The sequence below is a fragment of the Montipora foliosa genome, chromosome 8 (assembly GCF_036669935.1).
Source record: "Montipora foliosa isolate CH-2021 chromosome 8, ASM3666993v2, whole genome shotgun sequence".
Classification (NCBI taxonomy): domain Eukaryota; kingdom Metazoa; phylum Cnidaria; class Anthozoa; order Scleractinia; family Acroporidae; genus Montipora; species Montipora foliosa.
This window is the reverse complement of record NC_090876.1, coordinates 40,478,091-40,490,590: the sequence shown is the minus strand read 5'-3', so window position 1 is coordinate 40,490,590 and position 12,500 is coordinate 40,478,091. Positions and strand designations below refer to the sequence as shown.

General features: G+C 39.9%; 3 protein-coding genes across 3 annotated transcripts in view; 1 reads left to right on the top strand and 2 right to left on the bottom strand.

Moving 5' to 3' along the window:
• Positions 1-505, top strand: part of LOC137967865 (uncharacterized) — a 3,216-nt gene extending 2,711 nt beyond the window's left edge. The window contains exon 2 of the mRNA XM_068814463.1: positions 31-505. Within this exon, the coding sequence (XP_068670564.1) occupies positions 31-505 (475 nt within the window). The remainder of the gene's footprint in view (positions 1-30) is intronic.
• Positions 506-673: 168 nt separating this feature from the next.
• Positions 674-2,982, bottom strand: LOC137967866 (uncharacterized). Its single transcript, XM_068814464.1, has 4 exons — positions 2,770-2,982; positions 1,533-1,705; positions 1,292-1,440; positions 674-864 (listed from the first exon to the last, which is right to left on the bottom strand). The coding sequence occupies exons 2-4, from the start codon at positions 1,541-1,543 to the stop codon at positions 674-676; spliced, it is 351 nt and encodes a 116-aa protein (XP_068670565.1). The 5' UTR covers positions 1,544-1,705; positions 2,770-2,982.
• Positions 2,983-6,239: 3,257 nt separating this feature from the next.
• Positions 6,240-7,299, bottom strand: LOC137967864 (uncharacterized). Its single transcript, XM_068814462.1, has one exon. The coding sequence runs from the start codon at positions 7,023-7,025 to the stop codon at positions 6,240-6,242; it is 786 nt and encodes a 261-aa protein (XP_068670563.1). The 5' UTR covers positions 7,026-7,299.
• Between the last annotated feature and the right edge of the window lie 5,201 nt (positions 7,300-12,500).

Genomic DNA, 12,500 nt, shown 5'->3' with positions numbered 1-12,500 from the left:
TTTCAATTATAAACTATCGTTGATGAATAGGTGCCTCTGTGGAAATTGCCACAAGATGTGGCGAGAAGAAGAGAATGTTTGCTGCCGGGAGATTGAGGAGATTCAAAGAAAAAATTTGGAGGCTGTCGAGATAGAGCACCTAGGAGCACCTCCGGATTGTATTGTTCAGCACCCTGCCTTCCAGACTGTGTGCCTCAACCACTGGGTGTTACAGGCAGCTTGGCTTCAGTATAAACAACAGTATGGGACCTCTGCATATGAAGGTCCTGATCATAAAAAGAGTAGGCACGTAGCCTACAGGCAATTAGTTAGGTGGTGCTGGAGAGTTCTTGGCAAGGAAATCAGAGTTCCTCTGCCTTCTTGTGCAGTTAACTGCATCAGAGCTCACTTCCAAGAGCCTAGGAGGTCTGAAGATGATATGGTGTTTTCAGGATTTAGATATGCAGAGATAGCAATAGACAAACTTGAATTTTATTTTTATAGAGTGCTTTTCAGTCATGACTAGCCACCATATTGGATTAAGAAAACAAAAGAAATAATTTGCGTGAAATAGTTGTTCAGTTCCCACATGACTAGTGTGCGACACCAACATGGTTGTCGTGACATCATGTGAAAACACTACAACACATTTTTGGGCATAAAACTTGAACATGTATAATTGTGAAGACCTAGCCTAATTCACTAAGCTAGATCTGTTATATCTGCTAACAAAACTTGCTATTGCATCTTCTCTGTCAGGCCTTTGTGCTGATGCAGCAAGGGGTGGTGGAGTATTGATCTGCAGAACACCCATATACTCCTTCAATGCTCTTGGGTTATCCTCATAACTAAGAAAGAGCTTTGTAATGGCACTGGAGCAATAACCTAGGAAACCAAATCTTACGTTAGCAATGAAGTGTGAGGTGATTGGCGCATTAGGGGATGATTCGCCATGCTCGAGTCATGATATATATTGTACAGTTGTCATTGCTCTTGTTTTGGTACCCCATTTATTGTGGTATTTCATTTTTACATTATAGCCAATGAATCATACTACAATATTGACATATCAACTGACTATTTGGGCAGGGATGAACTACTGGTACAGCAAGGCAGGGGAAAACAACAGTACATTTAATTTGTCAATATTAATAGGATTTCTGTTGATCATTGCATTGTCAACAAATTCAGTAATACATTATTATTTATTATTATTTATTGCTGCTATTACAATTATTATTATTATTATTATTATTATTATTATTATTATTATTATTTATTATTTATTTTTTTATTATTGATTTGATCCTACCATAAGTTGGTTCCGTTTTAACTTCTCTGACTGCAGGCCCCGCTTTCTTAGCCTTTGGAAACCTGATGGAATAGCATGGCCTCCCATCCAATGTCACCGCCTGCATTCTGTCTGCATTTTCATTGTAGTGCAGGGCAGAAAGGCACAATCTGTTAAGCAATAAACACTGAATATAGTTGCCTGCTCTATCAGGAAAGGTGACCAAAAAGGCAAGGAATGCCTTACAGTGTACTCGACTAACCGTGTGTACATTCCCCAGTATGAAAAAGCAGTGTGCTTGGGAACAAAGTGAATGTCCAAAACTGTGTTTTGCTTCTAGAGCTGAAGTTTGGTATCTTGGTGGCAGTTTGGCTATGTCTTTGAGTAGTTAAGGCTTGAGTACCAGTTCCTCTAGTTTTACAGCAGCAGTTGAGCCTGTGGATTTACATGTACACATTGCATAAAAACACATTAGTAACAATAGTATTCTCCGGGTTTTTGGTTATATCGTTTTTAAATCAATGGGAAAGGGACAACAAATCAAAGCCGAAAAGCCTTTCATTATTTCCCGTGTTGTCCTTAGTCAATAAATTTGGAGGAAAAGAAACTTATTAAGGCAATATTACAAACATTTGAAATGCTGTCTGTACCCTTTTTTACATGTTGGCTCTTGAGCAAGTATGCGCACGAGCAGATCCTTTTTGGCAAATTGTGATATCTCGGTCAGGTATACCGGTAATAATATAATATTCCCATCTCATTATTATATAGAATCTACTTAGTCGCCTTTAGTTCCCAAACTGGTGTTGGAACAGAGTTTGACTTGAGAGATTAGTGTCAGAACTGTATGCTGTTGCATCATAGACCTTATTCTTAAATTGAAGTCACATTTATGATTCTTTTGTCCACGTGCAAATTAGCCTACCAAGCCTCATTTTAGAGCAAGAATTCTTTTCAATTCACTGTATGGTATCGAGGCTTGGTAGGCTAATTTGTACTTCAACAAAAGAATTATAAATTGGCCGCCATTTATGAATAAGATCTATGAATTGTACCATCAGTCATAGTTGTTTATTTGTGTACCTGGTATGAGCCATAGTCTAGTTCGGGCTTCACCCTCCAGTTCTCCATGCCCACATTCAGGATACAAATTATTATTTACATCAGCATGTAAGTTTTGGATGTGAAGGGGTAACATTTTCCACTTTGCCTGCATCAATGGACCATTGCCATCTGGTGTTAAAGCTGCACACCAGTACATGTAATTGGAAATGGACTGGCGCCATTGAGCGACATCCTCACATTCTTTCTTTTTGGCCAGTTTGTCGATCTTTTTGCTAAGACTTGTTTCAAGGTGATTATATAAATAACATTGCTGAATATTTAGAACTGAATACAACTTGCAAGATAGAAAGGTATGCTTGGCGGGTGTTAGCGATGTTCAAGTGGTCCTTATGCATTCTATCTGTTATGTTTATTTAACATGATCGATCCATTACCTTTCGGTACATGCCAGATGTCAAAATAGTGACAGGTGTCAAGCATATTTCTGCGAATCCATGCCTCATTTTGCTTGTGCCTGTCAGTGATAATCTCAGAAATATTCAGTCCAGCATTGTTGATACATCCGACGGCGCGAACCAACCCTTCGTGTTCCATCCACGCTATATTCTTGACTTCGTTGCTGTAAAAATAATAAGATCTTGACATTGTCAGTATTGTCAGGAATAATATGAAAGTCGAGGCATTGAAGACATTATATTGGTAAGACGTTAAGATGATTGCATAAGGTGACTGATCCATTTCATTAAACACTTAACCACTCGTGTTTTCACTGAATCAATTCACCAAGGGTATCTACACAGTTTCTGAATTGTCTAAACCATTTAATGTTTGTTTATTTCACTTCACTAAGGGTGACTTGTCCATTTGTGTTTTAAATACATCTTTTCAAATTCTGATAAACCGTTCTACAAAGGACAATTAAACCATTCCGGTTTATTCTTAACCATTAACTAGGCTTGTATTTTTGGCGGTGACGGCTGTCCATACGTGTGTGTCTGTAGAAGGTGCGCTCGGAGATGCAGGCAACGTTCATAAGTTTCAACATCCGGAGAGCTTTAGCTGTAGACGATCCTGTGATCAAAAACAAATCAGAGACAAACACATACGATGACGACCATACACTTGGAAAAAAAAATTCACAGCCCGTCCATATAATTTCGGGAACAGGAGATGGTTCTTGATCGTGGGTACAAAGTTTTGCGTTGTGGGGCCAACAACTCCGTTATTACTTGTGACTTTGGAAAGCATGACCCACCACTTATTACCCACGATCAAGGAACATTAGTCTCGCCCTACAACTACCGTGCGCATTTTTGTGGTTAATTCGTTGTATAGACCACGTTAAAACTGTCATGCGTTGTGTATCAGTCTGATTTTAGTACCTGGTTCTGGTTTCTTGTGCTACATATACAACTGGCCACTCACCGGATAGTAAAATGGACGACGAAAGCAACAAGTTTCCAACAGGCATCCTTCCCCTGACAAACGGTTGATTGAACCAAACGTTGGTAAAACTGCACTTCTTTTCAGTGCACCAGTAATGTATTTTGACCATTGTACCAATTTCCTTAAGAATGCGCGCCTCAGCAAAACCAGCACAAATGGGACATGAGGCAAACAAACTTAGCAGCTTTGTCTCGAACACAATGAACTTTCTCTCTTCGTGGGGTTTAGCACTGTCGTTAACTTCTTTTGATCTAAGTTGTAACAATAAACCAATTGAATGAACATTTGAAAGGGCATGTCAGACATAGACTTGGAAATACAATTTCAAACTTTAGATAGATAGATAGATAGATAGATAGATAGATAGATAGATAGATAGATAGATAGATTAGATAGATAGATAGATTTTATTGAAAACAATACATGGCAGCCAAGGGCTGAATTGCGTACTGTTAAAATGTAAATAATAAAAATTACCTAAGTATATAATAATGCTATATAATAAAGAACTATTACGTTCGAAAAGCTATTTACAAGATCTAAAATTAATTTATACCGTATTTATATTAAAACTTGACTTAATAATAAAACTATTTCTTGCGCGTTTCGTGTTTATTTTAGGAATGTCAAATTTGCGTGTTCGTCGAAGCGAATATTTGCAGGCCTGATGTGAAGGCGGCAATAATGCCCGTAGCCTATGATCTGAATCAATTAGGATCTCGTTGAAAAGCGTGGCACAAATATTACTGTGGTGGACGCTAAGCGGCGCTATCTCCATGTGAGTAAGAGCTTCATCGTAACTGAGGCTAGGGCACATGATTTTTAAAGCCCTCTTCTGGACTCGCTCTAGCTCATTAACTAAATACTTTGGGAGTGAGTAATAATACACAGGGATCGCATAATCTAAAACTGATCTTACACAAGTGATGTAAAATAACCCTAAGTCATTGCAGGGAACCTTGGCCCTTTTTAGCTGAACTAAAAAGTATAGCCTTTTGGCTGCCTTTTTGATAACATCATTTACATGGGTGTTCCATGATAGATCACTTGTGATTGTTATTCCTAATAACTTTGCACTATCAACGAGCTCTAGCTCTTTGCCATGTACCCTAATTGGCTCAAATGTTGCCTTATTTCTAGCAAAAGAGATTCGGAGTTCTTTGCATTTCTCATTATTGAGTTGGACTCTGTTAGCCAGGGACCACTCGGCTACCTTATCAGCAATAATTTGGGCACTACTAACCTCGCCCTTTCCGACAACTTCAGATGCAGTAGTGTCGTCTACATATTTCCAGACACACGCGCCATTAATTACCAGGTCGTTTATCATAACTACAAACAACCAGGGCCCTAGTTTCGTCCCCTGAGGGACTCCTGAGGGGACTGAGCCCCACTCAGAGAGGCATCCCTCGGCCAGTTTGATTCTCTGGAACCGGTTACTTAGAAAATCAATAATCCAATTGATTACACTAAATGGAAGATCTAGCTTACCTAATTTATAGATTAGAATGGTATGATCTATCAGATCGAAAGCCTTTCTATAATCGAAAAGGATAGCTCTTACAGTAGATCCGTTGCCATCAGTTCCTGTGATCCACGCATGGATCATGCTGAGCAAGGCGATAGTGGTGGAGGACTTTGGGACAGCTCCGTACTGGCTAGAATCCAGTACCTTCATCACAGCTGGCTTTAGATGATCAGTTACAACAAAGTCCTCAGCAACCTTGGACAGACATGGTGTTAGAGAGATGGGTCTCAGGTCCTTCTTCAGATTCTGCACAGGCGTTTTCTTCGGAAGAGGGGTGACATCAGCATATTTCCAGGAGCTGGGCAGACGCTGTTCACTGAAGGAGGCGTTCACGATGGTTTTTACCGGGAAGGCGACCAAGCTTGCAAACTCTCTCAGAAGCCAGTTTGGAAGACCATCGGGTCCAGTAGCCTTTGCGGGATTGAGCCTTGACAACAATTTGTAGGTTCTCTCTTCAGTTACCTCCAGGAATTTCGGGCAATCCTCCAGCGGCAAAGGGGTCAGCGGACTGGATCTATATTCTTCTAGCGGCTCGAGGAAAGCCTTGTTAATGGTGTTAGCAATTTCCTCCGCAGTTTGATCTTGGATCTCTTCGACATCAAGTTTGCTTAACAGGTCGCAACTGCGAGATTGCATTCCACTTAATCGCTTAACCTCTTTCCACCAGGCTTTGGGATGTTCACCTTTCATTTGCTGCACTCTAGACTCGTAATAATTAGCCCTACATTCTTTTCTCTCACGGTTGACAGCGTTTCTATAGCGCTTAAACTGGACGGACGTAGCTCCGCTATTAAAAAAAGCCTCCTGCCTTTTCTGAATCAGCGACTTTAGTTTCTGGGACATCCAAGGAACGTCAGATGGAATTGCGCGGATCTTTCTCAAAGGCATAAGTAGATCGAGTCCAGTACTAATCACTTGTTGAAAAGTGTTCTACAACTCTTCGCAACTTTCAAGGGAATTAAATAATAGAGGCCAGTCCAGGGCACACAAATATCGTCCCATTGCTGCTTTACAGCTAGCTCTGGAGTCACGCTTATAGATGACTTTCCTGGTGTTCAAGTTCTCGGTTCTTACTTTGGGCGAGGCCATGATTATATTGTGGTCGGACAACCCAAAAGGTGGAAAAATTTCGGGAGAAACATAATGATTGTTCAAATTAGTCAACACAAAATCGAGAATTACATCCTTGCGAGTCGGGGATTTGACAATTTGCTTTAATCGGAAATGTTTTTTGATTCTTGTAACATCCAGACGATTGAAATCGCCAGCAACTATAAAGCCGCAGTTCGGGAACTTGGACTCCGCCAGAGCAAATGATTGAAATAGATGATCTCGAATAGAATTATCTTCTGCACCGGGTGGGTGATAAACGACACCAACAATTAAGCAGGAAAAACCCCTCGGCAATCGAGTAGGTCTCAGATGGAGCCAAACGATTTCATGATCTTGGCAACACGTAAGTTCTTGGAGGACCTTGTACTTAAAATCACAATCCTTGATGTAAACACACACACCACCGTGATTGTTGACAACTCTGTCCCTACGTATGATAGTAAAGCCAGGGATGTTGACAACGCTTTCTGGAATCGATTCTTTGAGCCAGGTTTCCGTAATAAAGGCCAAGCAGATCTTGTTGCGATGAAGAAACTCCTGAACTTCGTCCATCTTTGGTACAAGAGACATGACATTTGCAAGCATCAGCTTTGGAACGTACATAGTCCTTTGTCTTGGTATTTTAGAGGTGACAAACTGAATATTTGATAAGTCAGGTTCTTGAGATGGAGGAATATGTAAATCGCAAACGTTCTTCTCAAACTCAGTAGGTTGACAATAATTCGATTCGACTGAGTTTAGCTCTTCCTCGACCAGTGGAAGAGATGAAAGCAAGTTGCTTTTCTTGCGGCCAGCACGGCAACCACGGCGCGTAGGCTTGAATCTTGCAATACCCAGATCACATAATTTACGCCAGAGGCCACGGAAGAGTGGTTTTCCATCTTGTAGTGGTAAAATGGCTCTAATCGCTCGTCCTGAATAACTAAATGCCATTCTGAGATCTTGTATATAGCTTTAAGACTATAGTAACTATCGAAGATATAAAATTATAATAAAATTTGAAAGGTAAAAAGGTTAAAAAGATCAAAAATTGCGGAGCGAGATGCGAGTGCAGCCGCAAGGCGCTCAAGCGTAGAACGGGTGATGAGACGAAGAAAAGTTCAATTTTAGTCTTATACTGCTCAGATTTTGTGATTGAATCTTTATCCTCTTCCTTCTTTTCCTCATCTTCTGATTCGAAAGACGGAGTGCAGCCCTCATCGTCAACTTCAACGTCTTCGAAGGGATTGGCATCAATTTCTTGATGAAGTTGTTCCTCGTGTGCATCATAGGGAGTGTTTCTTTTCTTATCCTCATTGAGGAGGGTTAAGAGAGGAAGATTTTCTATGTTGCACTGCGACCGCATGTCAACCAAAATCTTCTTTTTGGGGGATACCTGAGTACCTGAAGTGATCAATCAGACAACAAAGATATCTCAACGGGTTGTTAATAGAATAATTTCAAAGTCCATGTGATTTTTAATATAACAAGTTTGTTTAATTACCTTTACTACGACAAATTGGACGGCGAAGTCCTTTTTGGGTTCCTTTGTTTTACTTGAACTATTCAGCGCAAGGAAAAAACATCTCACTTTGGTTATAACCAGGAACCTGTTCTGCTTGGGCTTTCTCGTCATCAATATGACCACTTGTGGATGGCTTTTCCTTATCGACTGACCCAGTCTCTTGCATTTGCTCAAACTGTGACACAAGCATACCTTTGGATCAGTATCAGTACAAGTTCTCAAGTGGCAGAAATGATTAAAAGCATTCCACGCATTGTCATGGCATAATTTTGTTAATTAGTTAGAGGGTTAAGTTGCGTGTTGTGTAAAAGAAACGTACCCGATTTGCCGTTAACTTTGATAGAGCGCGAGTTCGCCGCTTTGGTGTCTCCCTGTCACTTGATTCGTCCGCCTTCGTTTTCGCGGGAGGTAACTTTCTTTTTGGTCTCCGTGCTTCGTCAAGTTTCTGGACAGTAGGACTTACTTGAATTGTTGGCACGGCGTCATCCTTCAGTTTAAGTCTGGAAGCAAACCCAGCCAATTTCGCCCCCATACCGTGGTAGCACTCTGGAGAAAAATGGTTACTGCAGATGTGCCCAGATCCTGGCTGCCAGTTATCGTCTCTTTTCGTTAGCACGAACTGAATCCATTGTTTCCGTAGCCGGTCATTTTTCGGAAATTGATGCAAACTCGCGTTTTGCGCATTGGTGTTATTGCAAAACATTACTACACAGCGCTTCCCGGGGTCTCTCTTTTTCTTGCTTCCCTTTGGATCACCGGCCTTTTCATTTCCCGAGTCCATCGCGGAGACAAGGTAACCTCTAAACTGGGTTGTAACTTAAGCTTCAGTTATTAAAAGGCTCGTCCAAACTTCCACATATCACGTCTCACATGACAATAAAAAACTTGCATACATTCATCCGTTTCGCGCAATCACTCGTTTGCATTCACTGTGTTTATTTGGGCTTTTATTAATTCACATTATTTATATTGAAAATATCTGTCTTCCATTTTTAAATGCTACACCTTGCCGGCTTAATTAAAGACACGATAAAAAGTTCATCTCTTCAATCAATAGTCCCATCGACACAATTATTAAAGCCGATCCGCTTGCTTATGTGTCGTCTCACATTTTGCTAAAACATTTCATAATGTACAACTTAGATCTTCGTTGATGTAAAAAAAATCATGGTCTAAGCAATCCGTGCTTTACTGCCGTTATACTTTGATAGCAAACTACTACTATGGCTTTCTATGGCATTATGTATGTTACAATGTTTACATTTATCTTTTAACAAGTTTTGACCTTCGTCGGTCAATTCATTTAATCCGTGGTTGACACATGCGAGAAAGGATAAATAATGAACGTGTTTGTGCCTCATCACCGCTAATTTTTATTAGACGGCATCCAACAGAAGTTTTGTTTGCGACTTGTACGCGATGCAAACCGAGGGATTTGACCGGACTGCTCCACTTCTTACACACTTATGACGTAATGACCACACGTGACCTCAACCAAAAGCGCTTTCTAAATGGCCGCCAAACGATCGTGGAAAAAAATTCCTATTTAATTCGCTTTTGCTTATGAAGTCAAGTATTTATACTAAGGGCTAATCAAATCGACGATAAAAAAATATACGATTTTTTCCGTCAGATGCACTTTAAGTGTCAAATCTACTTGGACCTTGTACATCCAGCAGTGCAACTGAAGCTAGTGGTAGTGGTAGTACAGTTTCTGAAACTTTAGAAATTGTAAACAGTGCGCGCGGAATGTTTAATTCAGGAACGCTTTTGAATTGCACTGTAAATGTAAATGCAAACAGCAAACAATAGAAGTAATAAAACTTTGTTTATGCTTCATGCTTTATACAGTCTGACTGATATTGTTGGCAAGGTATTGCTCTAGACGAGCTCCGTTTGCTGGGACACAAATAATACCACATTTGTTTGGGATATTTTGGCCAAGCCCTGATGGGCTTGGCCGTTTATTGAAAATCAGCATCGTAACCTAGGAAATACCCAAATATAGAAGACTTCATTCCAGCAAACGAGAGGGGACACACTCCATCCACAAGAAAGTAAAAATGGGGAGGGTGGGGGGTGGGACATTGATTTGACTCTATTGAATCAGCCTCCGCCTAGCTTGCACAAATGTTGAATGGTTTGCAGAAAATCCCGAATGACAGAAATACCCAAACTGCAACATGGCATTGGCATGGCATTGCTCTGGGCGAGCTCCGTTTGCTGGGACACAAATAATACCAAATTTGTTTGGGATACTTTGGCCAAGCCCTGATGGGCAATCTTTCGCCCGTCGAGCCGTAATCAAAGTGAGCTGTATTTCTAATATTTTACCAAGTGTTGATTTTATTTTGTTGCGTATGGTAATTTGACACAACTGGGTTTTTTGTCTTCACTCTTCACCCTTCTAATGATAAATATGTTGTTTGTTTCAATAAATGTTTCGCTGGAAAAAGTGGCGTTTATCAATTCATGTTGTGTAATATTCGAGCTTAACAAATTTGCATACTTACGTTGATATGTGATACGCTAGGAGACAGTAATCTTTTCGTTCTGACAATTTTTAACCTCAGAAAAATATCTGTTTTGTCATTATAGTGTAAAATGAAGTTTATTTGGGAAGCCAATAATATTTTTTTTAACTTCTGGTTAATCCAATTTATTGCTAAGACTTACTGGTTCGAAGAATGTTTTTGTTTTCAGTGTCGTGAAATTATATCATTTGCGTGACATAGCTCCTTTGTCACGAAGATATTTCAACAATACATCGCTTTACTTTAACCCAAAAACATTCACATAGTAAAAAACTTCATATTTATTAACCATTTCTTTTGCTTTTGTGCTTGTTAGCATTGTGATTTGCGATAATTCTCAAGTTTAGAATTCGTTTAGAATTTCTTCATCTGCCTTTTGGCTGGTCTTTTACTGTTAACTCCTGGCTTTTACGGTAATTTTTGGTGCAAACGTAAAGCTCAAAAATGTTTTGACCTGACATCAGATTAGACTGAAAAAAAGAGGAATTATGAAGCGGAAACAACATCTTCAGTCCTTCCTTAATGTGTGAAAAAAACGTTAGCTTAGTGCAACTGCAAGACATGCATAACATGCAGGCAAACATCCGTCAGAGCAATTTGCAGTTACTTTTTTGCAGACTATTTATTTAAAGAAGAAACGAGTGAATTTTACTCAAGAGCGTATTTTGTTATCTTTAAACTGAATTTATTACCAAAGGTTAAAAAACTAAAAGACCTCAAAATGGGATAGGACATTACAAAATAATTAAACGTGTGAACGTGTGAGCCAAAGGGCCTCTGCAGGCACGACGTCTGGGTGACCCTTCAAATTGCAAATGGTCTTAATGACCACCCACTTGAAAAAAATTAACTGGAACGCTGCTGTTCAATACCACCCAATTCAGTGCCTGCTGTTTTTGTGTAACACGTACCACAGGCAACCCATTGTATGCTTCATGGAGCGTCTAGTTTATAAATGAATCCCCTTGAAATAATATATAAATTTAGCCAAGCCTAAAAGCGGAGGTCCCGGGTTATTTATTCTTACAATAAGTTAACCTGGCTTGAGCCTGCAATCTTTTCCAAACCCAGATCTAGGTCAGTGGTCAACTTAACAAAACTGACCGCGATAAGCTCTAAACTTGAGAGTTTTGAAGCAAGTAACCGTGGACAATCTTCCTGTCGGTGTGCGTTGGATCAGTGGCTTGATCTGATCGGCGCAATTATAAGTTGAGAAGCTAAATATTTTGAGCAAGAGACGATACAACGTAGATTTGATTTTAGTGGTGTATACATTTCGGCTGGCCAAACCAGCTATAGGCACAGGTACAAGTCCCATTGTACCTGAAGAAGGCTGGTAGTGCCAGCCGAAATATAGTCTCGCACAGATGCGTTACCATATTTTCTTACCCATAGTGCTTCGCACGTGCGCCTTCGGCGCGCGAAACTCAGTTAAAAGACTTATACACGTATATAATACTGCATTAACTACGTCAACATTAGTACATTATTACGATATTCCACATTACATACTTTACCACATTATAACACTGTAGCGAAACACGCGATAAATGAGAATGGGGATGAGGGTGATGGGAAAACATGGTGGAAAACCTGCCTTAAACAGAAGACGTCTTTTCGGATTGTGCTAAAGTTCTCAGCTCGTTAGCTTGCAATTGTTTGTAATTGCGGCAGGTTCTATTGTTATTAAGTCTAAGTTTTTTTGTCTTACCACATTTTGACGTCATCTGTGATCTATTACTGAACAGACGCACGGCAACATGGAATCTATTTGTTAAGTAGCACTTCATTTTATGGTGGCTCAAACCAATTTCAACACTTGAAAGAAACGTTCTTATTGGAAGGTTTAACACTACAACACCTTATCACTTGATCACTTTATCACTGTTATGATACCATATACTAAACACTAATTATTGCTGAACAAGATGCAGTCACTTTTATGAGGTAAAACGTTACCGTGACAACAGGAAAGCCTTGTAAAAAAAACCTATATTTCTGCTTTAGCTGCTCATAAGTCAAAAACGAACTCGGTAATAT

Excerpts from the sequence above, each read along its gene's own strand:
- LOC137967864 (XM_068814462.1), bottom strand. The coding sequence starts at position 7,025 with ATGTACGTTCCAAAGCTGATGCTTGCAAATGTCATGTCTCTTGTACCA.
- LOC137967866 (XM_068814464.1), bottom strand. Across the intron at positions 865-1,291 it reads TAAAACGGAACCAACTTATG|GTTATTGCTCCAGTGCCATT; the intron begins GTAGGATCAAAT and ends TTGGTTTCCTAG.